The sequence below is a fragment of the Scylla paramamosain genome, unplaced genomic scaffold, assembly GCF_035594125.1.
Source record: "Scylla paramamosain isolate STU-SP2022 unplaced genomic scaffold, ASM3559412v1 Contig1, whole genome shotgun sequence".
In the NCBI taxonomy this organism is placed as follows: Eukaryota; Metazoa; Arthropoda; class Malacostraca; order Decapoda; family Portunidae; genus Scylla; species Scylla paramamosain.
Genome location: NW_026973666.1, coordinates 2,829,915 through 2,857,500, shown reverse-complemented (window position 1 = coordinate 2,857,500; position 27,586 = coordinate 2,829,915). Strand labels below are relative to the sequence as shown.

Sequence of the window (27,586 nt, the reverse complement as noted above, 5' to 3'; positions counted from 1 at the left end):
TGACCTGCGCCACACGACCTACACTTGGTTGTAGCGGTGGGGGCAGTGACACGGGGGCCAGGTGGTGTGCTCAGGTGCCGCAGGTGTGCTGCAGTGCCGTGTGTGGCGCTCACCTGGCACTGAACGCCCTGCCATGCCAAGACAGGTGCCATAACAGTGCCAGTGCTGCTTTGAGGGAGTCTGAGAGGGCCATTGTCAGTGGAGTAAGGGAGCTAAGAGGGCCACTATGTTAACAGTGCCACGCCGAGATGGCCATATTGACAGTGCCTTAAAGGAGAGGGCCAAGTTATAATAATCATCCCTTCAGAATACAAAGACTGACAGGGCCATTTTAATAGTGCCAGGAGTGCCACGCTGGGAGAGCCACATCAAGAGTGCCATAAAGGTGAAGTGCCACGCTGAGAGGGCCAAGTTTATAATAGTCATCCTTTCAGAATAGAAAGATTGACAGGGCCATTTTGATAGTGCCATAAAGGAGAAGTGCCACGCTGACGGGGGCGTATTAACAGTGCCTCGCTAAATAAGACAGCCATTTTTAAAGGGACAGCAACAGTGCCAGCTGAGAGGAACTAAGGTAACGAAGAGGGCCATCATAGCAGTGCCTATCAATATAAGAGTCATGTTTAAAGGCCCACTAAAAAGATAAGGAGTGCCACTAAGATAAAAAAAATAAATAAAAAAAAAGCCATCTCAACAGTGCCAGCCTTTGCAAAATAGAAGCGCATCTTTAAAGGCCCAACATCAAGCTAAGGAGATGAACAGTGCCACAATAAAAGACTCACAGACAGTGCCACCTCTAACCTGAAGAGTGCCAATCACAAAGCAGGACACAAGGAGAGTAGGCTGTCACGTGGCACTCATTAACCTACCCCTGCACGTGGCACCTATTAATCTAACCTTGGCAGTACCTCCCCTCGTGGCACTCATCTCACCAACCCATTGCCTATTCTTCTAGTGGCACTCAACCTAATCTGACATACCCAGTGCCTATATTACTCGTGGCACTGTAAACCTGACCTTACTAGTACCTCCTTTACCATGGCACTCAACCCTAACCTAACCTAACCTAACCTAACCTACTAGTGGCACCTAACCTAGCATCACCTGCCTAGTACCTGTCGTATTCGTGGCACACTTAGCCTTCCCTCGCCCTACGTAGCCAGTGCCTGCCCTCCGCACCCCGCTGCCTGGCGTGGCTTGCAGGGTATCATGACACACAGGGACAATGGATAAGGCTGCCCCGCCACGCACCGCCACCACTCGCCTCCCCGCCCTGACGTGATGACCAAATGCCTCGTGTGACGGGAGCAAACTAAAGCAAAACTACAGGAAAGCAAAAACTAAAGGAGCAAAGCAAAAAAAAAGCAAAAACTACAGGAAAAAGGGAAAAATATCTGGAAATCGTAAAGGAACGCTTCAAACTGGAAAAAAAAGAGCAAAGAGAACTTGTCACTGAAAAGGAAGTTAGAAAAAGAAAGAAGTTGCCACTGAATCGTACAGGAAACTTTGAAAGAAAGTAGAAATAAAATTGGAAGAAAAGAAATAACTGGAAATTATAGAGGTGCACTTAAAAAAAAAGTCACTTAAAATAAATAAAAAGGGGGGGCACTTAGAGAAAGATAAAAAAAAAATAAATAAAAGACACTTAGGGGGTAAAAATACAAGTAACAGACGTCACTTACAACGAAAACTGTAACGACAAATTATAGACGGACACAAAAGAAAAAAATAGAAGGAAGTACTTACAAAAAAAAATATTACTAGACAGAAAGAGACACACGAGAAAAAAGTGTCATTGTAACTTGTGCGTACCAGAGTGGATGCCTAGACAGTGCCACCCGTGCAGTGCCAGGTGACCTCAAGGTGACCCTAAAGTGACCCCAAAGTAACACGAAGGTGACGCCAGAGATCATAAGTGACCCCAAAGACCCTTAAGTGACCCCAGAGACCTCTGAGTGACCCCAGACATACCAAAGTGACCCCAGAGACCTCCGAATGACCCCAGACATACCAAAGTGACCCCAAACATACCAAAGTGACTCCAGAGACCTCTAGAGAGTGACCCCAGACATACCAAAGTGACCCCAGAGACCTCCGAGTGACCCCAGACATACCAAAGTGACCCCAGAGACCTCCGAGTGACCCCAGACATACCAAAGTGACCCCAGACATACCAGAGTGACCCCACTGAGCCAAACACCCCACAAGTGACCCAAAGACGAGCCCAAAACTCAGAGTGACCCAAAGAACAAAAAAAAAAAAACCTTTAAGTGACCCAAAAACAGTTTAAGTGGCCCAAAATGACCCCAAACTGACCCAGAGTGACCCCAAGACAAGCCAAAGCAACCACACGTGCCCTGAGAGAGACCCTCCCCTGTGCCGTGACGTGCCCCGCCAGACACCATGTCCCTGTGTCTCTATACGTATAGCAATTACCTCACGCCTCACCTGGACGAGGACGAAGCGGTGTACCCTCTGTCCATGATCAAGGTGTTTGAGCCCGTATGTAAGTCAGACGCGGAGGAGTTCCTTAGCACCATCAGAGGTAAGCTGGTACTGGGTGCTCTGCCTGGTCTGGTCTGGGTGGTGCTCAGTCATCAGGGAGCTTGGTGACTTAGATATTTATGCATGGGTGTGAAAGGTGGGGATAAATTGATTGGTTTATACAGGGTGTGGCACTTGTACGTCGCATCTTGTAGCCTTCTTTGTTTGCCTTTGTTCCTACGACTCTGCTGCCAGTGGGATGGATGACTGAGTGGGCACAATAGGGGTGAAAGATTGAGAGTATTGGTTAACGCTTGCATTAGGAAGGTGGACAGCATATGAGTGAGAGGTTGAGAGTACTGGTTAACTCTTGCATTAAGGGTGAAACATTGAGAATACTGGTTAACTCTTGCAATAGGGGTGAAAGACTGAGAATACTGGTTAACTCTTGCAGTAGGGTGAAACATTGAGAATACTGATTAACTCTTGCATTAGGGGTGAAAGACTGAGAATACTAGTTAACTCTTGCATTAGGGAGGTGGACAGAATAGTGGTGAGAGATTGAGAATACTGGTTAACTCTTGCATTAGGGAGACGGATAGAATAGTGGTGAGAGACTGAGAGCACTGGTTAACTCTTGCAATAGGGGTGAAAGACTGAGAATACTGGTTAACTCTTGCGTTAGGGAGGTGGACGGAAAAGGAGTGAAAGATTAGGGATATTGGTTAACGCTTGCATTAGAGAGGTGGACAGAATATAAGTGAGAGGTTAAGAGTATTGGTTAACTCTTGCAGTAGGGAGGTGGACAGAATTAGGGGTGAGAGAAAGTGTAAATTCATTGAGTGTTTATGTAAGAGGGACACTGGCCAAGGACAACGAAAAGGAATGAAAAGAAGGCCCATTCAGGTGCCAATACGTAAAGAAAACGGGAAGTGGATTCTGGACTGTACACTTTACTTAGGCGTGTTTAGCTGAGAGGTACGTCTATAGAGAAGCGGAAAATTAACACAACAACAACAACAACAACAACAACAACAACAACAACGACCAAAAGCAATATTGTCATGAAGAGTGACAGACGTAAAGCAAATGAGGTTAATTTTTGAAGGTTTTTGAAGTGTCACTAGGATTATTATGGTGCAGAGCGTCGTCGTAGTAGCAGTAGTAGTAGTAGTAGTAGTAGTAGTAGTAGTAGTAGTAGTAACATATTGAGTGTTGGGAACTTCGTGGAATATGAAACTAGCAGAAAAAAAGGAAGAAAAAGAAAAATTGAAAAAAAAAATACTTCAATAAACATACAAAATTAATAAATAAAATAAAAATAAAGGAAATATAAATAAATAACTAAAGAAAATAGATCAATAATAATAATAATAACAATAATAATAATAATAATAATAATAGTAGTAGTAGCACGCGCGCCACAACGGGGGTCTCATCTGGTAAGTGCGCTGCCCAAATTACCGCTTTCATCCTGCGCGTTTTACCACAACTGCTCCTTTCCTTCAGGCTAAAAGTTTCCTTACAGTTGCCGCCCACTGTTCCTTTAGTTACATTTTATTCTTTTCTATTTTTTTGTTTCATTTTATTTGTTTATTTATTTTTTTATATATATATCGTGTTATTTTTATTTATGTATTTATTTATTTATTTATTTATTTATTTATTTATTTATTTTACATCGTGTGTGTTTTATCGGCTAATTTCTGTTTTTCTTTTTATCAGTATATTTTTATTTACTCATTTCTCTCCTTCCTTTTTCCCTTCCCTCCTTCCCTTTCTTTCCCTTCCTTCCTTCCTTCCTTCCTTCCTTCCTTCCTTCCTTCCTTCCTTCCTTCCTTCCTTCCTGTGTTTCTCGCCTCGCATACCACAAATGAAAGAGAGAGATGAAGAGAAAGTTAAAATACTGCTTTGTGAATGCTGCCAGGAGAGAGAGAGAGAGAGAGAGAGAGAGAGAGAGAGAGAGAGAGAGAGAGAGAAAGCAAACAAACAAACAAACACAACACAAATACCTGAGTAAACAAAACTGAGCCACACACACACACACACACACACACACACACACACACACACACACACACACACACACACACACACACACACACACACACACACACACACACACACACACACAGTTATGATGCCCCTCTCTTTGCCCTGTCTGACCGTTTGGCATCACTTCTTGACCTCTGTTTGTCTCATCTGACTCTCTCTCTCTCTCTCTCTCTCTCTCTCTCTCTCTCTCTCTCTCTCTCTCTCTCTCTCTCTCTCTCTCTCTCTCTCTCTCTCTCTCTCTCTCTCTCTCTCTCTCTCTCTGTTACCTTTTCCTTGGTCTTATTCTCACGGACGTATTGCATAGGAGAGAGAAAGAAAGAGAGAGAGAGAGAGAGAGAGAGAGAGAGAGAGAGAGAGAGAGAGAGAGAGAGAGTTTCCAAGTTTTCAATAACGTTACAGAAAATATTCCTTCCTATTTACAATAAAAATATATCTTTATGCAGATGAGAGAGAGAGAGAGAGAGAGAGAGAGAGAGAGAGAGAGAGAGAATAATGAAAACAATAGAGAGAGAATAGATCAAAGGAATTGCTGTGTGTGTGTGTGTGTGTGTGTGTGTGTGTGTGTGTGTGTGTGTGTGTGTGTGTGTGTGTGTGTGTGTGTGTGTGTGTGTGTGTGTGTGTGTGTACAGTTTCTAGCAACAATATTGGCTGAGAAAACTTTCATTCAGGGCAATTTTATTCACTAATGCACGTGGAGGCCCCATCAACACACACACACACACACACACACACACACACACACACACACACACACACACACACACACACACACACACACACACACACACACACACACACACACACACACACTGCCAGCATTCTCTCTCTCTCTCTCTCTCTCTCTCTCTCTCTCTCTCTCTCTCTCTCTCTCTCTCTCTCTCTCTCTCTCTCTCTCTCTCTCTCTCTCTCTCTCTCTTATATATATTATTACTACTTATGTTAATTTTGTTGCTTGAGTTATCAGACAGACAGATAGACAGACATACAGGCTCCTCCTCCTCCTCCTCCTCCTCCTCCTCCTCCTCCTCCTCCTCCTCCTCCTCCTCCTCCAGCAGCAACAACAACAACGACAACAAATATATTTTCTCTTCTCTTCATTCTTCCCTTTCATTCCTCGTTTCTCTCTCTCTCTCTCTCTCTCTCTCTCTCTCTCTCTCTCTCTCTCTCTCTCTCTCTCTCTCTCTCTCTCTCTCTCTCTCTCTCTCTCTCTCTCTCTCTCTCTCTCTGGGTATTTCCGACCACCCCCACAACAAAGGCTGGAGTGGTGTGAGTCGAAGAGGAAGAGGAAGAGGAAAAGGAGGAGGAGGAGGAAGAAAAGAGGTGTAAATTCCTGGTTTATCGAATTGTAAAGTGCAGAGAAAAGTAGGAAAGAAAACGAAGGAATAAGAAAGAAAAAGAGGAAGGAAGGAAAGGAAAACAAACGAAAATTGGGAAGAACAGGAAGAAGAGAAACAAAAACGAAAGATGGTAAGGAAAGAAAGAAATGGAAGATGAAAAGCAGAAGATGGGGATAAAGGAAGCAAGAGAGAATTAAATAGAGAGAGAGAGAGAGAGAGAGAGAGAGAGAGAGAGAGAGAGAGAGAGAGAGAGAGAGAGAGAGAGAGAGAGAGAGAGAGTTAGCTAAGGATGGACAAAAGCAAATGAACCAGTAAAGCTTTGAACTAAGACGAATAATAATAATAATAATAATAATAATAATAATAATAATAGGAAGCCCATTCAGTCAATATAACTTATGTGCCAGAAATGAGAACGTGAAGAAAACGAATTGAGGTTGACTTTAAGGTTGAACAAAAGCAGACATAAGTTATTATTTTAAACTATGGTGGTTAAAAATAGTAATAGTAATGATAAAAATAATTGTAAGTCTCGCTGTTATTTTTAATATATCAAGATGCTTCAGACACAAAGAAAACGAACTCTGCTTAACTTTTACGTTGAACAAAAACAAACAAGCTAGTCATTATTTAAGTTGAGACGAACAATAATGATAATAATAATAATAATAATAATAATAATAATAATAATAACGCGCGTTCAGTCAATTTTGATATAATTAAGGATGTGCCATAGATAGTAAAAAAAAAAAAGCTTTGTTTGACTTTCAGAGGGACACAAAAGCAAATAAGTTGACCTTTTGAAACAAAGGAGAAAAGAAATGGTTCATATATTTAATTCTTATAATATAGGTAAAGATGTGCCAGGGATGAGAACACAAAGAAAACGAACTCCGGGTAACTTCAAGGGCAGACAAAAGTAAACAAGTTAATGACCTCTTCAAACTAAGAAGAAAAGAAAAAGAGTTAGTGTATTTAATTCTTATATAGATGAAGATGTACCAGAGATGAGAACCCAAAGAAAACGAGATCTGGGTAACTTCAAGAGCACACAAAAGCAGATGTTAATGACATTTTTTCAAACTAGAAGAAAAGAAAAAAGAAGCCTCGTTAATTCAATTTTGATATAGATAAAGATGTACCAGAGATAAAACATTAAAGAAAACGAGCTCTTAGCAACTTTATGGGCAGACTAAATCAAAAAACCTGAAGACAGAAAAAATAAGAATAAATGAATAAATAAATCGAGAAATGAAGGTAAAAAGAAAAACTATTTTGTGAATTTTTAAGGAACTCAACACACACACACACACGCACACGCACACGCACACGCACACGCACACCCAAGATTTGGCCCTCTCGTGTTCCCTATGACCACTGTGACCCCCCACCCAACCCACCCCTGTGTCACTGTGACCTCGCTTGGCACCAAAACAAACAGGTGAAGAACAAGATTTTTTTTTTTATTTATTTGTTTTTATTTATCTTTTTCTTTTTTTCTGTGTGGTGAAAAGGAGAGAGGGAGAGGAGAGGAAAGGGTATGTCGTTCTCCTCCTCCTCCTCCTCCTCCTCCTCCTCCTCCTCCTCCTCCTCCTCCTCCTCCTCCTCCTCCTCTGCTGTCACTGGCTTGGCATGTCAGTGGTGGTGGTGAAGGTGGTGAAGGGAAGACCATGCCAAATCCTCCTCCTCCTCCTCCTCCTCCTCCTCCTCCTCCTCCTCCTCCTCCCTCCCCTCCTCCACTTCCTCTTCCTCTTCTTCCTTCCTCCTTCCTTCTTTTCTTCCTCCTCCTCCTGGTGAAAGAAATAGAAGTTGTTTTTATTGGCCATGAAATTAAAGTGACTCAGGTGTGTGTGTGTGTGTGTGTGTGTGTGTGTGTGTGTGTGTGTGTGTGTGTGTGTGTATCCGCTGTACATACATACATACGTACATACATACTAGTTGATGGTGAAGATTATTGTTTCTGTATGTCTCTTCAGGTCAGGTCAGGTCAAGTCAGTTCAGGTCAGGGAAGTTTTATATAAAGTGTTAGATTTGATTTAGTTATGAAGGTTGTTTGTTTGTTTGCTTGTTTGTTTGTTGTTTGTTGTTGTTGTTATTTTGTATTCTTTTTCTCGTACTTATTTTTCAGTTTTATTTATTTATTTTCATTTATTTCCTTTATTTATTTATTTATTTATTTTATTTATTTTTTATTTATTTATTTTTTTATTTTTTTTTTTTTTTTCCGCTTATTTTTCTTCATATCGTTTTTTGTAGCTTTATTTTCATTTATTCCATTCTCCTTTTCTTCATTCTCTTCTATTCACCTTATTTATCTCTCTCCTTGTAAGTTTTTTTTTTTTTTGTCTACCCATTCTCTCTCTCTCTCTCTCTCTCTCTCTCTCTCTCCTCTCTCTCTCTCTCTCTCTCTCTCTCTCTCTCTCCTCTCTCTCTCTCTCTCTCTCCTCTCTCTCTCTCTCTCTCTCTCTCTCCTCTCTCTCCTCTCTCTCTCTCTCTCTCTGTCACCACTAACCCTGTCTCTCTCTACCCACAGAGGAGGACGAGACACAGATCTTCGTTAAATTCTTCAAGTTTCACCAAACATACGACCTCATTCCCATTAGTGCTAAGCTGGTCGTGTTCGATACTCGTCTGCAGGTCAAGAAGGTAGAGAGAGAGAGAGAGAGAGAAGAGAGAGAGAGAGAGAGAGAGGGGTGTAAGGGTGTGTGTGTGTGTGTGTGTGTTATCATTTCTTTTATCCTGTGTCTTCCTAGCATTAATTTATCACTCCTTTTATTATTTTCTTATCCATTATTTCCTTGTATCTCTCTTCCCTTCTTTCACTACCCTATTTGTCTTCCCTTTTATCATTTCCTATCATTTCCTCATCCATTGTCTTCCTATCATTTGTTCCTCCCATCTCCCTTCTTTCTTTACCTTATCTCTTCTGTGGTCGTATATCACTTCTTTCATCATTTCCTCTATCTCTCTTTTGTTTCTTATCTTCATCTTCCTTCTATCACTCCTTTAATAATTTTTCTCCTCTCTACATGTCAGTCCCTGCACCCATCTCTACCCATCTCTCTGTTTATCCAGTCTATATCCATTTTCTGTTTCCTCTTCTCCCCTTCCTTCTATTTCCTTCCTTATACGTGCCAGCCTCTCACCCATTTCTTTGTTTTATCCAGTCTCTTCTATCTCTTCCATTTTCTCTTCTGTCATTCCTTCTTATCCCTCTCTTCCTTCTGCTGCTGTCATCATTTTTCTTCATTATTTCTCTATCCTCCATCTGCCTCCTACCACTCTTAGTCCCTCCCCTATGTCCCTGTGCCCCTACCAGTTACTCACCACCTCTTCCCTCACCACCTCTCCTCCCTCAGGCCTTCTTCGCGCTGGTGTACAATGGCGTCAGGGCAGCACCTCTCTGGGACTCCGCCCGCCAGCAGTTTGTGGGCATGCTCACCATCACAGACTTCATCCGCATCCTTCAGAATTCTCTACAACTCCCCTAACCGCAAGATGGAGGAGCTGGAAGATCATCGACTTGAAACCTGGAGGAGTGAGTAGGGGAGAGGGTGGCAGGGTGGTGAGGGAGTATGAGAGGGTGGGAGGGTTTTATGGTGTGGAGTGAGTCTGTGGGGTGGGGTTCCTCAAGGAGTAGTGTGGTGTCTCTCTCTGTTTGTTCTCTGTGTTTTGTGTTTCTCTAATCTAACTTCATCTGTTTCTCTTCCTAATCTTGCCTAACCTAACCTCACCTCTTGTCTTTCGCCTCCTCTTCCTAATCTAACATAATCTCTTCCTCTTCTAACCCACCCTAACCTCATGTCTTCCTCTTCTTCCTTGCCTCATCTCTTCATCTAACCCAATCTAACTAACCTCATGTCTTCCTCTTCTTCTTTACCTCATCTCTTCCTCTTCTAACCCACCCTAACCTCATGTCTTCCTCTTCTTCCTTGCCTCATCTCTTCCTCATCTAACCCAATCTAACTAACCTCATGTCTTCCTCTTCTTCCTTGCCTCATCTCTTCCTCATCTAAACCAACCTAACCTCATGTCTTCCTCCTCTTCCTTACCTCATCTCTTCCTCTTCTAACCCACCCTAACCTCATGTCTTCCTCTTCTTCCTTACCTCACTTCTTCTTCCTGGCCTAACCTTCCACATTTCAACCAGTGACCTAACCTCATCTCTCCCTAACCTCACCTCCCCTGCACTCACAGCTGTGTTGAAGGACGAGGCGCGGCCGTTGATCAGCATCCGGCCCGATGAGTCTCTGTACGTGGCCATCCGCTCCCTCATCCACCACAAGATCCATCGTCTGCCTGTCATCGACCCGGCCACTGGCAACGTGCTCTACATTGTCACCCATAAGCGGATTCTCAAGTTTCTCTATCTCTATGTACGTGTGTGTGTGTGTGTGTGTTCTATCCTTTTTTCTCTCTTTCTTTTCTCTTTCTTTCTTTCTATTTTTTCATGTTTTTCTTTAAGACTTTTTTTTATTTTTCTCTTCTCCCTTCAATTCCTTCCCCTTTTTTTGTTTTACTTGCTTTTTTTTTATCTCTTTTTTCAGCCTTTTTTTTTCCTTTTTTTTCTTTCTCCTATTCCTTGTCCTCATCTTCCTCCTTCTCCTTCCTTTTCATTTTTAATCTCTTTCTCTCATTATTTTGTTTCTTTGTTATCTTTCTTGTCTTTATTTTTATTCCATTTTCTCCTCCTCTTTCTCCTCTTTTCTCCTCTCTTCCTGTTCCTCTTTCATCATTAATCCCATCCTCTCCCTCTTCCCCCCTCTCCTCCTCGTCCTCCTCCTCCATTTAAATCCCTCCCCTCCATAATCTTTTCCTTCTACATGCTATCCTTTCCAAAACCTTTTCCTTCCTTTCCTCTCTTTTTTCCCTTTCCTTTCCATTTCTTCCTTTACTTTTCTCTCTCTCCTCTTGCATAAAAAAGAAAATGAAAGAAAGAAAAGAAAGTTCCCTCATTTATTCACTGACTCACCAGCAAACTCATTCACTCACACTCACTCACACACACCGACTCATTAGCTAGATTATTGCCCTACTCCCTCTCACACACACACACACACACACACACACACACACACACACACACACACACACACACACACACACACACACACACACACATTCACCAGGAAACTTATTCATTCACTCACTCACACATGCATGCACACACACAGACTCACTAGCTAAATTATTGTCTCACTCCTTCAAAGACACACACATTCACTCACCAGCAAACTTATTCACCCCTTCACTTCCCCTCCCATCACACACACACACACACACACACACACACACACACACACACACACACACACACACACACACACACACACACACACACACACACACACACACACACCTTTTTTTTCTTTCCTTTCCACTCCTCCCCTTATTTCTTTCTCTCCCCTCACATAAAAAGAAAGAGAAAGAAATCACTCACTCACTCACTCACTCACTCACTCACTCACTCACTCACTCTCTCCCTCCCTGTACAGATCAATGAGCTGCCCAAACCTTCTATACTCCACAAACCCCTGAAGGAGATGGACATTGGTACCTACAACAACATTGAGACAGCGCGGGAGGACACGTTAATTATCCAGGCCCTCAATAAGTTCGTGGAGCGCCGGATTTCAGCGCTGCCCATCGTGGACGCAGACGGCAAGCTGGTGGACATCTATGCAAAGTTTGATGTCATTGTGAGTGCCTGGGGTGATGTTGCATTAGGTTAGGTTAGGTAGATGCCGATGGAAGTCTATGTGAGTGTCTTGTATGCTGTTACGGGTAGTAGTAGTAGTAATAGTAATAGGTAGTGAATGTCTGTCAGTGTCTGGGGGCGTGGTAGAGGAGTGGTGTTAGATTAGGTTAAGTTGAAGTTTGCATGGTGTGATGTTAGGTTACGTAAGACCTCGGTGGATGTCTCTGTAAAGTTTGATGTCATTGTGAGTGTCTGGGGCATTGGTAGGTTAAGTTAGGTTTTGCAGAAGCTGGTGTTAGACGCAGCAGACAGTTTAGTGTGTGTGTGTGTGTGTGTGTGTGTGTGAAAGAGAGAGTTAGAGGACAATTAGTAAGGTTTAAGCAATAGCTGTGGTTGTGAGAGGGTTAGTTTGGTGGCATCAGTAAGTCAGTCAGTAATGGGGAGCAGTAATAGTAGTAGTAGTGTTAGTTGGTCCCTCTCAGCCTCCCTCTCTCCCTCCCTTATCCACCAAACAATGCTAGTGGTTCTGTCTCTCCCCTTCCTTCTCTCCCACACCCACCTAACAACCAAACAACTCAACAGAACCTGGCTGCCGAGGGGACATACAGCAACCTGGACGTCACCCTGCGCAAGGCCAACGAGTACCGCAACGAGTGGTTCGAGCAGGTCCACCGGTGCACGCTGCAGGAGACCCTGGGCACCATCATGGAGAGGATCGTGAGGGCCGAGGTGCACAGGCTGGTGGTGGTGGACGAGAAGGACAGAGTTGTGGGCATCATCTCCCTCTCTGATATCCTGAAGGAGCTGGTTCTCAAGCCCTGCAGTGAGTGTCTGGCCTGTTCCCAGGGTGTTTGGATCTGTGTGTGTGTGTGTGTGTGTGTGTGTGTGTGTGTGTGTGTGTGTGTGTGTGTGTGTGTGTGTGTGTGTGTGTGTGTGTGTTTCTGTCATACCAGTGCACTTTCCTGTGTCTGGTCACACTTGCACTGACTCCCCCTTGCCCCGCCACAGTGGACATGGAGCCAGGCAGCCTGCGGGAGGCCACAGCAGCAGCCACAGTGCAGCAGATGACGGAGACGCTGGCCAAGTCGCCGTCCAACCTGTCCTCCTCCACGGATGAGCCGGCGCCACAGGCCGACCTGAATGGCGTGGGCAGCAGCGAGGACAGCCTGGGGGGGAAGTGGAGCAGCGACGACAGACTGAGCCAGCCCACCGCCTCCGCCGCCACGCTGTCCACCGCCTCCACCCGCCTCCGCCAAGACTGCCTCCAAGAAATCGCTGGAGGACGACGGGGCGTTCCTCATGGAGGAAGGCGGCGATCCGCCCGTCAGACAGCCCGAGGTCATACCAATCACCGGGTGAGGCCACGCAGGTCATACCGCACTCGTGACCTTTGGGACGTTACCTGTGCCACCACCACCGCCGCCGCCCGCCACACCACTGCTGCCACACAGATCATCGGAACCCTGCCTCACTTGACTCTGGCGCCGCAACCTGCACCGTGTGAACCAAGGGGCGCTGGAGGAAGCCACCAGGCCCACACACGGCTGCCCCTTGATGTATTGTGTCTACACCTAGCCACCACACCTCCAGTAGTCTGCTGAGAGAAGACAGAGCTATACATCACAACCTGCAAACCAAAGGGAAGCCGCAGAAAGCCAGCAGGCATACACGCGGCTGTCCCTTCAAGACGTACTGCTCCCAGACACCCGTCACACCTCCTGTGGCCATTCATGGTTTGCTAGGAAGAGACAAGTGAACAAGTTAGTGAGATACAGCACCACAACCCACCAACCAAAGGGAAAGCAATAGAAAGACAGCAGGCCTACATGTGGCTGTCTCCTTGCAATATACTTTGTCTCCCAGACCACAGCTCCAGTAGTTCACTAAGAGACAACTGACACAAGTCCCTTTCACTTATCAAGAAAGAAAGATTTGGAGGATTGGGGGAGCTGGAAAACTGTGTCACACCTCCAATATAAGTCAGTTTGCTAGAAAACAAGAAACAAAGCTGGAAGGATTTGGAGGCTGGAGGAACTGAAAAACTATCACTCAGACCTCCAAGAGTCTTTCTAGTTTGTTAGGAAGAAAAGTACAAAGATGGAGAGATTTGGAGAACTGGAAAGAAAATATAAAACTTGAACGATTTTTAAGCCTGGAAAAACTAGAAAACTATCACTCAAACTGGACCAGACACAAAGCTGAAGGAACTGCAAAACTCTTGGTCAAACCAGTAATTCCTCCAGTTTGCTGGGAAGACAAGACACAAAGCTGAAGAAACTGAAAAACTACCTTTCAAACCTCCAACAAGAAGAATAAGAAGAAAAAGCTGCAAAATTTATAAGACTAGAAATGAAAATACCATCAGGTCATCGTAACCTTGAAGACACAACCCATAACTCACTCAAAACCAGCAAACCCACTACATACCCACCTACCCAAGAAGAAGAAAACAGTCAGCTGAAAGATAACTTAAACACTGAATTGTAAGCCTGTAGGAAGAACAGAAACGAGAGAGAGAGTGAAGGGAGGTTTAATGTGGCAGCCTGAACAACGAACAGAGGTGAATGGCAGATGTGTGAACAAGGACAGTGAGACAAGTAAAGTGATATAGTATAGATAACATTGTGTGTGTGTGTGTGTGTGTGTGTGTGTGTGTGTGTGTGTGTGTGTGTGTGTGTGTGTGTGCATGTGTGTGCCATAGACCAGAGTTAAGGAAGGTGAGAGGGGACAGAAAAGATAGAAAAATATATTGGATGGTGAAAATAAGGAGAGAATGCAGTAAATGATGGAATTGATTAGAGAATGGGGGGGAATACTTGATTGGAAGAAGGAAATAGGGAAATATTACAAGAGTGAGAAGAGAGAATTGCAATAATAGCTAAAATTGGTAGAAAAGAAAAATAAGAAAATGCAGGAAAAAAAGTGAAGCTGAAGGGATAGAAATAGAAAACAAACACACACAAAAAATGAAAACAAGACAGAAAGAAGGAAAAGAAGGAAAAAACAATGAAAAGAGAACAGAAAGAAAAGAAAAAGCTAGAAAAAAGAGCTGAAAGTAAGTATAGAGTATGAAAATGACAAAAAAAAAAAGAAGAACAGAAATAGTGTTTATAGGCACACCACTTGCCTCTGTAATGCCAATATGCTCACACAATGCTCCACTATACTCAAAACAAAACTACATAAAAAAAATATGATAAACTTGAAAATATAAGTAATAACATTAATCCTACTACTGCTACTACTACTACTGTTGCTACTACTACTACTACTACTACTACTACTACTAATACTAATACTACTGTTTGTGTTTGGTTTGCTTCAAGGGGAAAAAAACAAAAATTTAAAGCAAAGGATTGAGAGAAGGTGAGAGAAGCTATGATGAAGTGAGGGCCAGTGAGAGAAGGTGAGGGAAATTATGAAGATAGTGAATGATAATGAGGATGGGAGAAATAAGCATGGAACTTCAAACACAGAAAGGTGAGGAAAGTTACAATGAAGATGATAGCAATAATGAAGGCTAGAGATATTTTGATGAAGATAATGAAAGATAATAATGACAAACAGAGAGGCAAGAGGAGAAATAAGCAGGTAAAGATTCAAAGCAACAAAGAAGATAAAGAGATATTAACATGAAGATAGTGAAGAATAATGATGATAAAACAGAGAGGAGAGAGAAGAAACAAGCAGGTAAACACACAGGCCAGGAAACGCAAACAAACCAAACACTTCTCTGACAAAACACAAAAAGCAGAAATAGTTAACATGACAAGTGTCACCCCTCTAAGCAGGATAGTATGGACACCGTAGACAGTAGCCAATAGTCAGGTAGTTAGGCAGCAATTCCTACTAGCAGTGCACTAATTTTGACTAGCAGCAGTGGTGATAGTAAAGTTGTGACAAAGAAAATGGGAGAGAAGTGTGAAATTGTCAAAGTTGATAGAAAAACAGAAAATAAAGGGAAATGAGTGAAAGGAAGTGTGATAAAGAAAAAAAATATGTTGAAGTAGTAGAGGAGGAAAGTAAATAAAGGAGAAACCAAGAAAATGTGAAAGTAAAAGACAAGAAAATATAGCAAAGAGAATAAGGAAACAAAATGAAAGGAGAAAAAGCAGAAAAACAAAATATATCAGTAGAAAAGCAGAAAAGAAAAAACGAAAGGGAAAACAAAAAAAATGAATGAAAGTAGGAAACAAAAAGAAAACAACAAAAAAGCACTAATAAAACAATACCAGAAAAAAAAGACGAGAAAAAAAACAGACGAAAATAGTAATAATAATAATAATAATAATAGTAATAATAATAATAATCCAGCTTTGATCGTCTTGCCTCAGTGACACTCCAGGCTTGTTTTTGTGTTGTTCACCTCCATTTCTTGTTCACACTTTTTTTTTTTTTTTTTTTTTTTTTTTTTTTTTTTTTTTTTTTTTTTTTTCTCGTCTCATTCACTAAGCTCGGCATTGTGGCAGGCGAGGTTAGGTTAGGTTAATCAATAAGCTTGTAGTGAAACTGTAGAATTCCTGTAGAGAGAGTGAGAGAGTGAGAAAGAGAGAGAATCACATAAACTAATTTTTTCATGAGTGAGTGAATGAGTGAGAAAAAAATGTATAAAAAAAGAATGATTGGATGGATAAAATTCATGCATTCATACATCTATAAATAAATATATATATATACATATATATATAATATACATACATACATACATATATATATATATATACACATACATACATCATACATACATAAATACATACATGGTGAAATGTGTACATGTGTGTGTATATCAGGGATTGACTTTGTTGTTTGTGTCGTGTATGTATAGCAACACACACACACACACACACACACTTATACAAACACACAAACACAGATACATGAGTGGTTTCATACATAACAAGTAGGAAAATGTATATATATCAAATACGCACACACAAACAAACACACAAACACACTAAAACAAAGGGAGACAACAAGCTAAACTCAGTCTTGTAAAAATAGATATAGAAAAACACACACACACACACACACACACACACACACACACACACAGCTCCCACTTAGTGCAATGAAAGCAAGCTACAATTCGAACATAACTTATATATATATAAAGCCTTTACCATTGTATCGAAGCCTTATTTTCATTTATATCATCCCGGAGAGAGAGAGAAAGGGAGAGAGAGGATGGATTAAAGGGAGTACTTAAAATATGCAATGTTTCTTGATATTAAGAAGTGTGTGAAGGAGAGGAGAGAGAAGATAGGAGGAAGACTGGAGAGGAAGAGAGAGATAGCAAGTAGATGGAGAAGAGGAAAGAATGGAAGAAAAAATAGAAAGGAAGAATAGAAGACCTGGAGAAGGAGAGGAAATGGAAAAATAAAAGAAAGAAACAAGAAAAAATAAGAGTGAAGTAGAGAAGATACAACAAAGAAGAAGAAAAGATCGAACACAAAGAAGAAGAGGAAACAAAAGAAAGAAAAGAATACAGAACACAACGAAGAACGAAAAGAAAGAAAAGTACAGAAGATAAAACCTCATGACAAGAGAGAGAGAGAGAGAGAGAGAGGAGGAGGGAAGCTACAAGGAATGCCAGCTTGTTTTCATCTCATATAAACGAAAAATATAAAAAATACACAAAAAAAAACATGTATTCCGTGCCTCACCGCTACTTCTAAGACATCCATTGTTCAGCTTGTATATAAGTAAGGAAGTTTAAAATAATAATAATAATAATAATAATAATGATGATGATGATGATAGAGGAATCCGCTGATGCTGACGTCAATACCTTTGTAAATAACAATGTACCCCCTTTAGAACTCAAAAAATATAATAAAAAATAATTTAATATTGACTTGCGTTCTTTATTTTTTGTGTTTTCATGTTTTTGTTTATTCTCTCTCTCTCTCTCTCTCTCTCTCTCTCTCTCTCTCTCTCTCTCTCTCTCTCTCTCTCTCTCTCTCTCTCTCATTGTGAAGTTAAGGTTTGCCTGTTGTTATTTATTTATTTATTTATTTCATTTTATTATTTATTTCTCAATCATTTCTCCTTTATTTTGAATTTAGTCTTTTTCTCTTTCTCCTTTCTTTCTCCTACTTACGTCATTTTAACCCCATCTTCCCTTCTCCTTTCTTCCATCTCCCTCCTTCATTTTAAAAAACATCTTCCCTTTTCCCTCTTTCTTTCTCCTCTCTCCTTCATTTTAACTCCATCTTCCCTTTTCCTCCTTTCTTCTTTCTCCCTCCTTCATTTTAAATTCATCTTCCCCTTTTCCCTCTTTCTTTTTCTTCCCTCCTTCATTTTAACTCCATCTTCCCTTTTTCCTCCTTTCTTCTTTCCTCCTTCAATTAAGCTCCTTCCTCCTCAGTTCCAGTCACCACACTTCTGACTTTCCCTCCTCTTAACTCCGTCCTCTTCTCTCCTTCATCTTAACATCACCTTCCCTCTCCTTCCTCCTTCCTCGTACCACCAGAGTCCATACAACTTCCTCTCCTTTTGACTCCCAATCTCCCTCTTTTCTTCCTCGAACTCAAATATTTCGTAATCTTAACTTTCCCTTACCGTCTTCGTTAACTCCCAAAGCCTCTCTTTCTTCGTAACTTCAACCTCTTCCCTGTATTTCTTTTATATATTCCTAGGGCTTGACAGACTGAAGAGACGAGAGAAGGGAGAGATGGAGAGATAAGGTTTTTTTATTGTGATGTTCGTAGCTTGGGTGTGAGACGAGAGAGGGAAGAGATAGAGAGATAAGATTTTTTTGTGATGGTCGTAGCTTGGGTGTGAGAGACGACAGAAGGGAAGAGATAGAGAGATAAGGTTTTTGTGTTGATGTACGTAGCTTGGGTGTGAGAGACTGGAGAGAGGGAAGAGATAAAGAGGTTAATGGTCCTACGGATTCTAGAGTTTAAGAGATGGTCACCTTGAGAAACATGCAGGAGAGAAATGAAATGTAAATAAGAAAAGGACATTGATAAAATAAAGTAACTATTTATTATTGTTATTTACCATTGACTGGAGAGGAAGGGGAATAATTCATTAAGAGTACGTGATTATTAATTAAATGTTTCGTTCTTTAGTGATGTAATTAGAGGCAGAACACAGGTAAGAAAGAACTATGACAGGTAGATAATGAAACAGAGGAATAAATAGCAAGTACAAGAACAAGTAGATATATAGACGAATAGATTAATAGATTTACTGATAAACACATGCATTTATTCAACTCGTGTTCCTTGGTAAATACATTTTTTCTACACAATATAATCTCGCTGACCACCACTCCCATCTCTAGTGCCTCCCACCCATTCCTGCCACCCATACAAGTCAAAGGGACCATTATTGATTGATCCGTACCGGGATTAAGGGAGATTAAAGTTTGTTGACCCCGCGGGAGGCTAAAAATCGATATTTAGCATTGATGGAAATGTGTTCGGCGCCATGTTGACAGTACTAGTAAAACTGTCCTAGGCTTACTCTCAACTATATTAATACAGGTCATTTTCCTCATAGATTTTTTTCATAATTTCAGTAAATTTTATAGTGTATCCTAGAATGTATGGAGGTTGATTATAAAACTTATTCTCGCCACTTGATCGGCCAAAGTCAAAAGTGAAGAGATTCGGACACAATGCGTGCGCATGTAAACAACACATGAAATGCAAAATACAAAATAATAACAATGATAAAAACACAGAACCATTAAATTCATATTTCAAAATCATATATATAACAAAATTGAAGAGTTATAAAAAACGAGAACGGTAAACAAACAAAACGCGAGACTGAAGCCAAGATCAGAATGAAACGAACAGATTGCGCGCGCATTTGCCAAAGAAAACACCAATAAAATCAAAATAAAATCACCAAAAAATAGGAAAACAAGCCAAAAAAACACAGGGGGGCAGATCGATACCACCAAAACACGAAATTATAATCCGGAAAGGAACAGATGAGAGGATGAATAGGGAGAGAAAGAGGGAAGAAGGGGAGATATGAGGCAGTAGAAGAGGGGACGAGGGTGGAGGAGGACATAGCGAAAGTTGGTGTCAGCGTCATGGCCTCAATCGTGCTCAAGTCTCTCTCTGTCCTCCTGGGAATCTTCTTCATCTTCGTCGGCACCACAAAACTCACGCCCAAGATTAGCAAGGAACTGCATAAAGAGCTGGTGAGGCCCGGGCCACGAGGGAGGGGCGGGAGGAGACGGTGTGTGTGTGTGTGTGTGTGTGAGAGCGTGTCTGCTTGGTTCATTCTCTCTCTCTCTCTCTCTCTCTCTCTCTCTCTCTCTCTCTCTCTCTCTCTCTCTCTCTCTCTCTCTCTCTCTCTGGGTGCTATTGTATTTTGGTCCATGTGTGTGTGTGTGTGTGTGTGTGTGTGTGTGTGTTTGGTTAGTCTCTCTCTCTCTCTCTCTCTCTCTCTCTCTCTCTCTCTCTCTCTCTCTCTCTCTCTCTCTCTCTCTCTCTCTCTCTCTCTCTCTCTCAATCTTCCGTGGCTATTAATATATCTATGTAAACAACGAGAGAGAGAGAGAGAGAGAGAGAGAGAGAGAGAGAGAGAGAGAGAGAGAGAGAGAGAGAGTATTTATCCTACCCCATTTATTTATTTATTTATTCAAGAAGCTAAAAATTTAACTAAAAAAGGAAGTACAATAATTTAGCAGCTGGTGTACGATAGCCATTCTAGGTTTGTATAATGAAAGTATTTTGGGTGTGTTTTTCTTGTGTGTGTGTGTGTGTGTGTGTGTGTGTGTGTGTGTGTTTTCATTTTTCATTAGATGTGTTTGTGTCTAAATTTCTGTTTATCTCTCTCTCTCTCTCTCTCTCTCTCTCTCTCTCTCTCTCTCTCTCTCTCTCTCTCTCTCTCTCTCTCTCTCTCTCTCTCTCTCTCTCTCTCTCTGATACTCCCCAACCATTGCAGAGGAAGGAGTTCGCGCGGTACAGCAAAGTGTTCCCTCTGGCACAGACGCTGGAGTTCAAGGTGCCCTCCAAGTGGTACAGACGGAGCGTGGGCGGCCTGGAGGTGCTGTGTGGCGTGTGTCTCACCTTCATACCCTCCAGTGAGTCACCTGTCTGTGCCTCACCTCCTTAGCACACCTGTAATGCCACGTGTGTGTCTTCTGTCTGTATTGCAACTGTGTTACGCCTCCTGTCTGTGTCTCTTGTCTGTCTACTGTCTGTCCCCTTGTCTGTCCCCTTGTCTGTCCCTCCTCTTCGTGTCTCCTGTCTCCTCCTGTCTCTGTCACAGCTGTTATGCTTCTTGTCTGTGCTTCATCTCTAGCACGCCTGTAATGCCATCTGTCTGTGTCTCCTGTCTGTTCCTCCTGTCTGTAGCACACCTGTAATGCCTCCTGTCTGTTCCTCCTGTCTGTAGCACACCTGTAATGCCTCCTGTCTGTTCCTCCTGTCTGTAGCACACCTGTAATGCCTCCTGTCTGTTCCTCCTGTCTGTAGCACACCTGTTATGCCTCCTGTCTGTTCCTCCTGTCTGTAGCACACCTGTTATGCCTCCTGTCTGTTCCTCCTGTCTGTAGCACACCTGTAATGCCTCCTGTCTGTTCCTCCTGTCTGTAGCACACCTGTAATGCCTCCTGTCTGTTCCTCCTGTCTGTAGCACACCTGTTATGCCTCCTGTCTGTTCCTCCTGTCTGTAGCACACCTGTTATGCCTCCTGTCTGTTTCTCCTGTCTGTAGCACACCTGTTATGCCTCCTGTCTGTTCCTCCTGTCTGTAGCACACCTGTTATGCCTCCTGTCTGTTTCTCCTGTCTGTAGCACACCTGTAATGCCTCCTGTCTGTTCCTCATGTCTGTAGCACACCTGTTATGCCTCCTGTCTGTTCCTCCTGTCTGTAGCACACCTGTTATGCCTCCTGTCTGTTCCTCGTGTCTGTCCCACACCTCTCATGGTCCAGTGTCGTGTGACAGTCTTGGGAATGTTGAGTGTTAGGCACCAGCATTGAAATTCCACAAGGTAAAGAATAACTTGATAGAAAATAGATAAGAATGTTTCCTCTCTCCTGCTCGTTTGTATTGCTTCCCCTCGCCGTCTGTAGCTTTGTTTGTTTGTTCTCTGTTCATCTTTGCTTTTGTTTTCGTTTACTTTATTGTGTTTTGTTTCTCTCTTTTTGTTTTCTGTTGCTTTGTTTCTGTTTGTTTTGCAGTCTGTGTGTCTGTGTGTCTGTGTGTCTGTTCACTGTCCACCAGAGTACAGTCATTGGCTAGTCATGTACCTCTGTCCCCCATTTCTCCTTCTCTCTGTTCTATATTTCAGGTAACTCAGCCTCATCTGTTCCGCCAAGCCTGTCTCACCTCTGCCTTGTCTTACAGAGCGGGTGAAGCAGTTCGCCAACCTCATCCTGGCCCTCATGATGCTGTTTGCCACATACAATCACTGGATGGTGGGAGACAAGTTCGAGAGACTGGCGCCCTCCCTGGTATGTTGTGTGTGTGTGTGTGTGTGTGTGTGTGTGTGTGTGTGTGTGTGTGTGTATGTAGTCAAAAGGGTTATCATAAATTTGATAAGTGGCTTGAGGCCTCCCTCCTGAAAGAGTTCAAGTCACAGGAAGGAGGAAATACAGAAGCAGGCAGGGAGTTCAGGAGTTTACCAGAGAAAGGGATGAAAGACTGAGAATACTGGTGAACTCTTGCATTAGAAAGGTGGACAGAATGGAGGTGAGAGGAGGTAGACAGTGTTGTGCAGCGAGGCTATAGGAGGAGGGGAGACATGCTGTTAACAAGATCAGAAGAGCAGTTAGCATGAAAATAGCAGTAGAAGACAGCAAGAGATGCAACACTGCAGCAGTAAGACAGAGACTGAACACAGTTAAAGAGAGACAGGCTGAACACGGCTAGAAGGAAGGGGTTCATAAGACACAATACTTGACTCCACCCTGTCTAGAAGAGCAGTGAGAGTGGAACCCCCCCACTCCCTCTCCTCCCCTGCCCTGCCCTGCCCCATCATTGACTCCCTCCCATCCCCAGGTGTTCTTCTTCATGCTCACCTGCCGCCTCATCGTGGAGTACCAGATCCACCGCAAGGAGAAGGCTGACCGACTGGCCGCCAAGAAGCCACCCACTGACAAGGAGGGAACCGCTGCCTCCCCCGCCCCCTCCACGCCCACTCCCGCCCCCCCCACGCACCACCACAGCAAGAGCAAGAAGGATGTCTAGTGTGGTGGTGATGGTGGTGGTGAGATGTGTGTGTGTGTGTGTGTGTGTGTGTGTGTGTGTGTGTGTGTGAGTGTGAGTGTGTGTGTTTGTGTGTGTGAGGATTGTAATGTGTAGAGTAGTGAGGTGTGTGTGTTTTTTTACGTGTGTTTGTGTGTGTGTGTGTTTGTGTGAGTGTGAGTGTGAGAGTGTGTGTCTGTGTGTGTGTGTGTGTGTGTGTGTGTGTGTGTGTGTGTGTGTGTGTGTGTGTGTGTGTGTGTGTGTGTGTTGTCTTCTTTGTCTTTCTTTTCTTGTCTTCGTTGTTTTTATTGATCTTTTTCAAATCACGTATTTTTTCAGTGTTTTATATGGTGTTTATTCATTTTATTTATTCATTTATTTATTCTTATTGATTAATTAATCTATTTATTATCATTTTTTATTTATTTTACTTTTTTTTTTTCTTAATATTATCTAGCTCATTTTTCACTGATTCTTCTTCTTCTTCTTCTTCTTCTTCTTCTTCTTCTTCTTCTTCTTCTTTTCTTCTTCTTCTTCTTCTTCTTCTTCTTCTTCTTCTTCCTCAGTTTTCCTTCTTCCAATTATTATTATTATTATTATTATTATTATTATTATTATTATTATTATTATTATTATTATTATTATTATTATTATTATTATTATTGTTATTGTTACTCTACTACTACACTACTGTTACTATCACCACTATAGCTGTTATTATAATGATTACTATTACTATTATTACTATTATTATAACTACTATTATCATCATCATCATCATTATCATCATTATTATTACCACCATCATAACCACCATCACCACCATCACCATCACCCCTCCATCATGAGCCTCTCCTCTTTCCTTTCTTCCTTCACTAACATGTAAGATAAATTGATGCCAAAAAGTATACATAAAACTGTTCACCCTGTGTGTACATGTGTGTGTCTGTGTGTGCGTGTGTGTGTGTTTAGGTGTGCGTGGAGCAGGACACACACCTGGATTACTTCAGGTGTGCCTAATTAACAAACCCCTGGTGCTGTACATAACTACCTGTCCTTAACGAGTCCCTGCCCTAACCCACTGCAACCTCACTTAACCTAACCTAACCTAACCTAACCTAACCTCACCTAACCTAACCTCACCTAACCTAACCTAACCTAACCTAACCTAACCTAACGTAACCTAACCTAACCTCACCTAACCTAACCTCACCTAACCTAACCTAACCTCACCTAACCTAACCCTAACCTACTGCAACCTCACCTAACCTAACCTAATCTAACCTATCCTAACCTCACTTAATCTAACCTAACCTAACCTAACCTAACCTAACCTATCATAACATAACCTAACCTAACCTATCATAACATAACCTAACGTAATCTAACCTAACCTAACCTATCCTAACGTAACGTAACCTAACCTAACCTAACCTATCATAACATAACCTAACCTAACCTATCATAACATAACCTAACCTAACCTAACCTAACCTATCCTAACGTAACGTAACCTAACCTAACCTAACCTAACGTAACCTAACCTAATCTAATCTAACCTAACCTATCCCAATCTAACCAAACCTTTCCTAACCTAACCTAATCTTAACCTTTTTTGACCTGACCTTACTCCAACAAACCTAACCTAACCTTGCCCAACCTTACCAGCGCTGCATTGGTGTGTGTATGTGTGTGTGTGCGTGTATGTGTGCGTGTAGGTGTGGTGTCCCGTTTTCTTTGCCACTATGTTTGTGAGAGTTATCCCTGGAATTTTTTTTTTTTCCATTTTTTTTATTCCTGTTTTTTTTTTTTTTTTTGTCTCTTCTCTTTGTCTTATTTCTTTTTTTCTTTGCTTTGCTTAATTTTTTTCTCCGATATTTCTTTTTTTTTCTCTTGCCTTTTCAGTTTTTTTTTTTTTTCCTTTTTCTTCTTCTGTCTTGTTTGTGAGAATAAACAATGAAAGAAAGGAAGTAAGAAAATTTGTGAAAAGAAAAGATTTAAAGAAAATAATAAATTGAGCAAATAAGAAAAGCTAAGGAAAGAAGAGAAAGGAGAGTGAAAGAAAGGAGGAAAATAAAACAACGAATAAATAGATTTAAATAAAAAAAAAATAGATTTGAACAGGAAAAAAAAAAAAAACATGAATAGATCAACACTAATGCAAATATGTAAATAATATATAAACATTGAAACGAGAAGAGAATAAAAATAGACGAGTGAATAAAAGAACGAACAACAAAGATAGTAATAAACTGAAGAAAAATAAATAAATCTTTGGACAGGAAACAAGAAAACACAGATAAACGCTATTGCATCTCGTAAATAAGATCTGAATATTGAAACTAGAAGAAAATTAAACGAGTGAATAAATAAAAGAAAAAAAAATGAACATGAAACAAGAAAATAAATATAAGATTGAAATATGCACACAAGAAAATTTAATGATCACAGCAAAAGAAAGAAGAGATAAAAGGGAAAAAATGAAAAAAAAAAAAACAGGAAACAAAGAAACAAATACAAAATCGAAATTCAGAAACGAGTGAATTATGCACACAAGAAAACGAATAATACTAATGATAGCTGTAGATTTAACGGTAAGACTGAAGGGTAATAATATTTTAGGCACGGCGGCACACGACCTTTTGTAAGAGACCATTTTGTAACCAGAACGCTGCCAGACCAGGTGAGCTGCGCCAGTCACCGCCACACAGGTAACCTCTTCGTTACCTCAGGCTAAGGACTTTGTAATATTAGGGGATTTTTATTACAGATTTTTTTTTTTTTTTTTTTTTAGGCTCGTTTTTTTATTTATTTATTTTATTTATTTATTTATTTATTTATTTATTTATTCATTTTGTCTATTTGCTGCTCATTTATTGTTGTTCTTGTTATCTTTTCTTTTATTGTTATTATTATCATTATTGTTATTGTTCATCTTGTTTTCATTTGAGTATTATTATTATTTGTTTATTTATTTATTTATTTATTTTCATCTTTCTATCAATAATTTCCAAGTACACGAACCAAACCCGTATTAAACCACCACTTATTTCCCTGTATACTACCTAAGTGTGTTACGTACTGAAAACCAAAACAATCTATGAATACAAAACTCCCTGAACGATGTGTAAAAAGGGTGTTGCGTGAAGACAAATGAACAAAATATGTATTACTAATATTGTTCTGTATAGACTTTTTAGGTAGCAAGGTTATAGGCTAGAGTTGTATTGTTTTGCATCCTGTCTGGTTGTATTGGCTTGTGGCGGCAGACTGTTAACAAGCGGCGTCACTTTCTGTAGCGCGAAACTTTGTTGGGATTTGATTTGACTTGTTAACGTGTTTGGGTTTTCATTTGATCCATAGACGTGGTACGGACTTCATTTTATTCCAGTTCATTTTGTTTTGTTTCGTTTTGTTTCTTGTGATTTGATTTACGAACTTTGGGAATTCGGTTTGATATTTTATTTTATCTATTTGTTTTGTTTTGCATGTATATAAAAAATGATAATAATATATATAAGTTTACGTATATCTTCTGCTATAATTATTTATTTATTTATTTATTTATTTATTTATTTTACCATCAGTTTGCCAAAAAAATATCAACATTATTTTCTTTTCCATAAACATTTTTGGAAACTCATTTGTACTATAAGCTTTTTTTTTTCTTTTATTATTTATTATTTTATTTTATTTTATTATTTTATTATTATCTTTTATTTGCGTATTCTCAAAAATCTGCAGAAAAGGACGCCGTGCATATTGGAACCACGAAGATAGGCAGCCATGTTGGGTTACAATCATTTCTCTGCCTTACAAAAACATGCCTATTGATTTGTGTGGATGTGATTTAAGAGAGAAAGTAAAAAAATATGTATAAATCTATATATATATATATATACTATTATGTATTTTTACCGGAAGTTTTATGCGGGGAAAAAAGTAGATTTGTTTTTCTTTTAGGATTTGTGTGTATGTAATGTTTGTGCGTTATTATTATTGTTGTTGTTATTATTAGTGTTATTATCAGTGGTGTATTTGCTTTTTTATCTATTTTCTTTTCTAATCTTTCACTTCCTTTTTTTTCATTGTTGGTTTATTTATTTATTTATTTATTTATATGAGATAGTGCCAGTATATATAGTGTGCTGTTTATTTATTTATATATTTATTATTATTATTATTTCTTTACAGCTGCTCTATTTCCCATAGCTGAAAATTATTATTATTATTATTATTATTATTATTATTATTATTATTATTATTATTATTATTATTATTATTATTATTATTATTATTATTATTATTAAGGTGTAGTGATTTAAGGTAAGCAGTAACGAGCCTAATATAATTCTGCCCACTATCATTCTCATCTTGTTCATTATATTACCATTGTCTGTTGACGCAGTGAACGTTATAAACAACAACAACAACAGTTTACATTAATACCTGACTTTCTTATTTACCTTTCCGTTGATTAAGAATGATAGGTATAGTAAAAGTACACGATCTCTCTCTCTCTCTCTCTCTCTCTCTCTCTCTCTCTCTCTCTCTCTCTCTCTCTCTTCGTACTTTCAGCGAGTAAAGCAGTTTCGAGACCATTTGAATCGCTTTCTGAGTCTTTGGTCGTTTTCCTTCGCTTCCTCAGTGCATCACCAGTGCGTGGAGAGGGAGGACACACGTGTTTCCTAGGTCTGTACTGTGTAATTTTTTTTTCACCTAAATATGTAATAATTGGGTTTTTTAAGGGTGTTTTCATGATTCCAGTGACAGTTTAAGCGCTGGTGGAAGATGTTGGAGGTTTCAGGTTTGCCTTTGTTATTATAATGTAATTTTGAAGGATGTTTTGACA

The 27,586-nt window shown here is 40.6% G+C and overlaps 2 protein-coding genes across 2 annotated transcripts in view; both read left to right on the top strand.

Annotated features, from left to right (window-relative positions):
• Positions 1–17,428, top strand: part of LOC135095771 (uncharacterized) — a 46,663-nt gene extending 29,235 nt beyond the window's left edge. The window contains 7 exon segments of the mRNA XM_063996870.1: positions 8,410–8,522; positions 9,236–9,346; positions 9,348–9,414; positions 10,074–10,252; positions 11,372–11,575; positions 12,157–12,397; positions 12,583–17,428. Of these exon segments, the coding sequence (XP_063852940.1) occupies positions 8,410–8,522; positions 9,236–9,346; positions 9,348–9,414; positions 10,074–10,252; positions 11,372–11,575; positions 12,157–12,397; positions 12,583–13,175 (1,508 nt within the window). The 3' untranslated portion in view covers positions 13,176–17,428.
• Positions 17,429–17,536: 108 nt separating this feature from the next.
• On the top strand, positions 17,537–27,182 carry LOC135095776 (novel acetylcholine receptor chaperone-like). The gene is made up of 4 exons (XM_063996876.1): positions 17,537–19,738; positions 20,488–20,626; positions 21,895–22,001; positions 22,549–27,182. The coding sequence occupies exons 1-4, from the start codon at positions 19,628–19,630 to the stop codon at positions 22,735–22,737; spliced, it is 546 nt and encodes a 181-aa protein (XP_063852946.1). The 5' UTR covers positions 17,537–19,627; the 3' UTR covers positions 22,738–27,182.
• Positions 27,183–27,586: the final 404 nt, after the last annotated feature.

Bases quoted from the DNA above. Each gene is read 5' to 3' on its own strand.
- LOC135095776 (XM_063996876.1), top strand. From the start codon at position 19,628: ATGGCCTCAATCGTGCTCAAGTCTCTCTCTGTCCTCCTGGGAATCTTC. The intron at 20,627-21,894 runs GTGAGTCACCTG...CTTGTCTTACAG, and splicing joins TCTCACCTTCATACCCTCCA to AGCGGGTGAAGCAGTTCGCC. The intron at 22,002-22,548 runs GTATGTTGTGTG...TCCCATCCCCAG, and splicing joins AGAGACTGGCGCCCTCCCTG to GTGTTCTTCTTCATGCTCAC.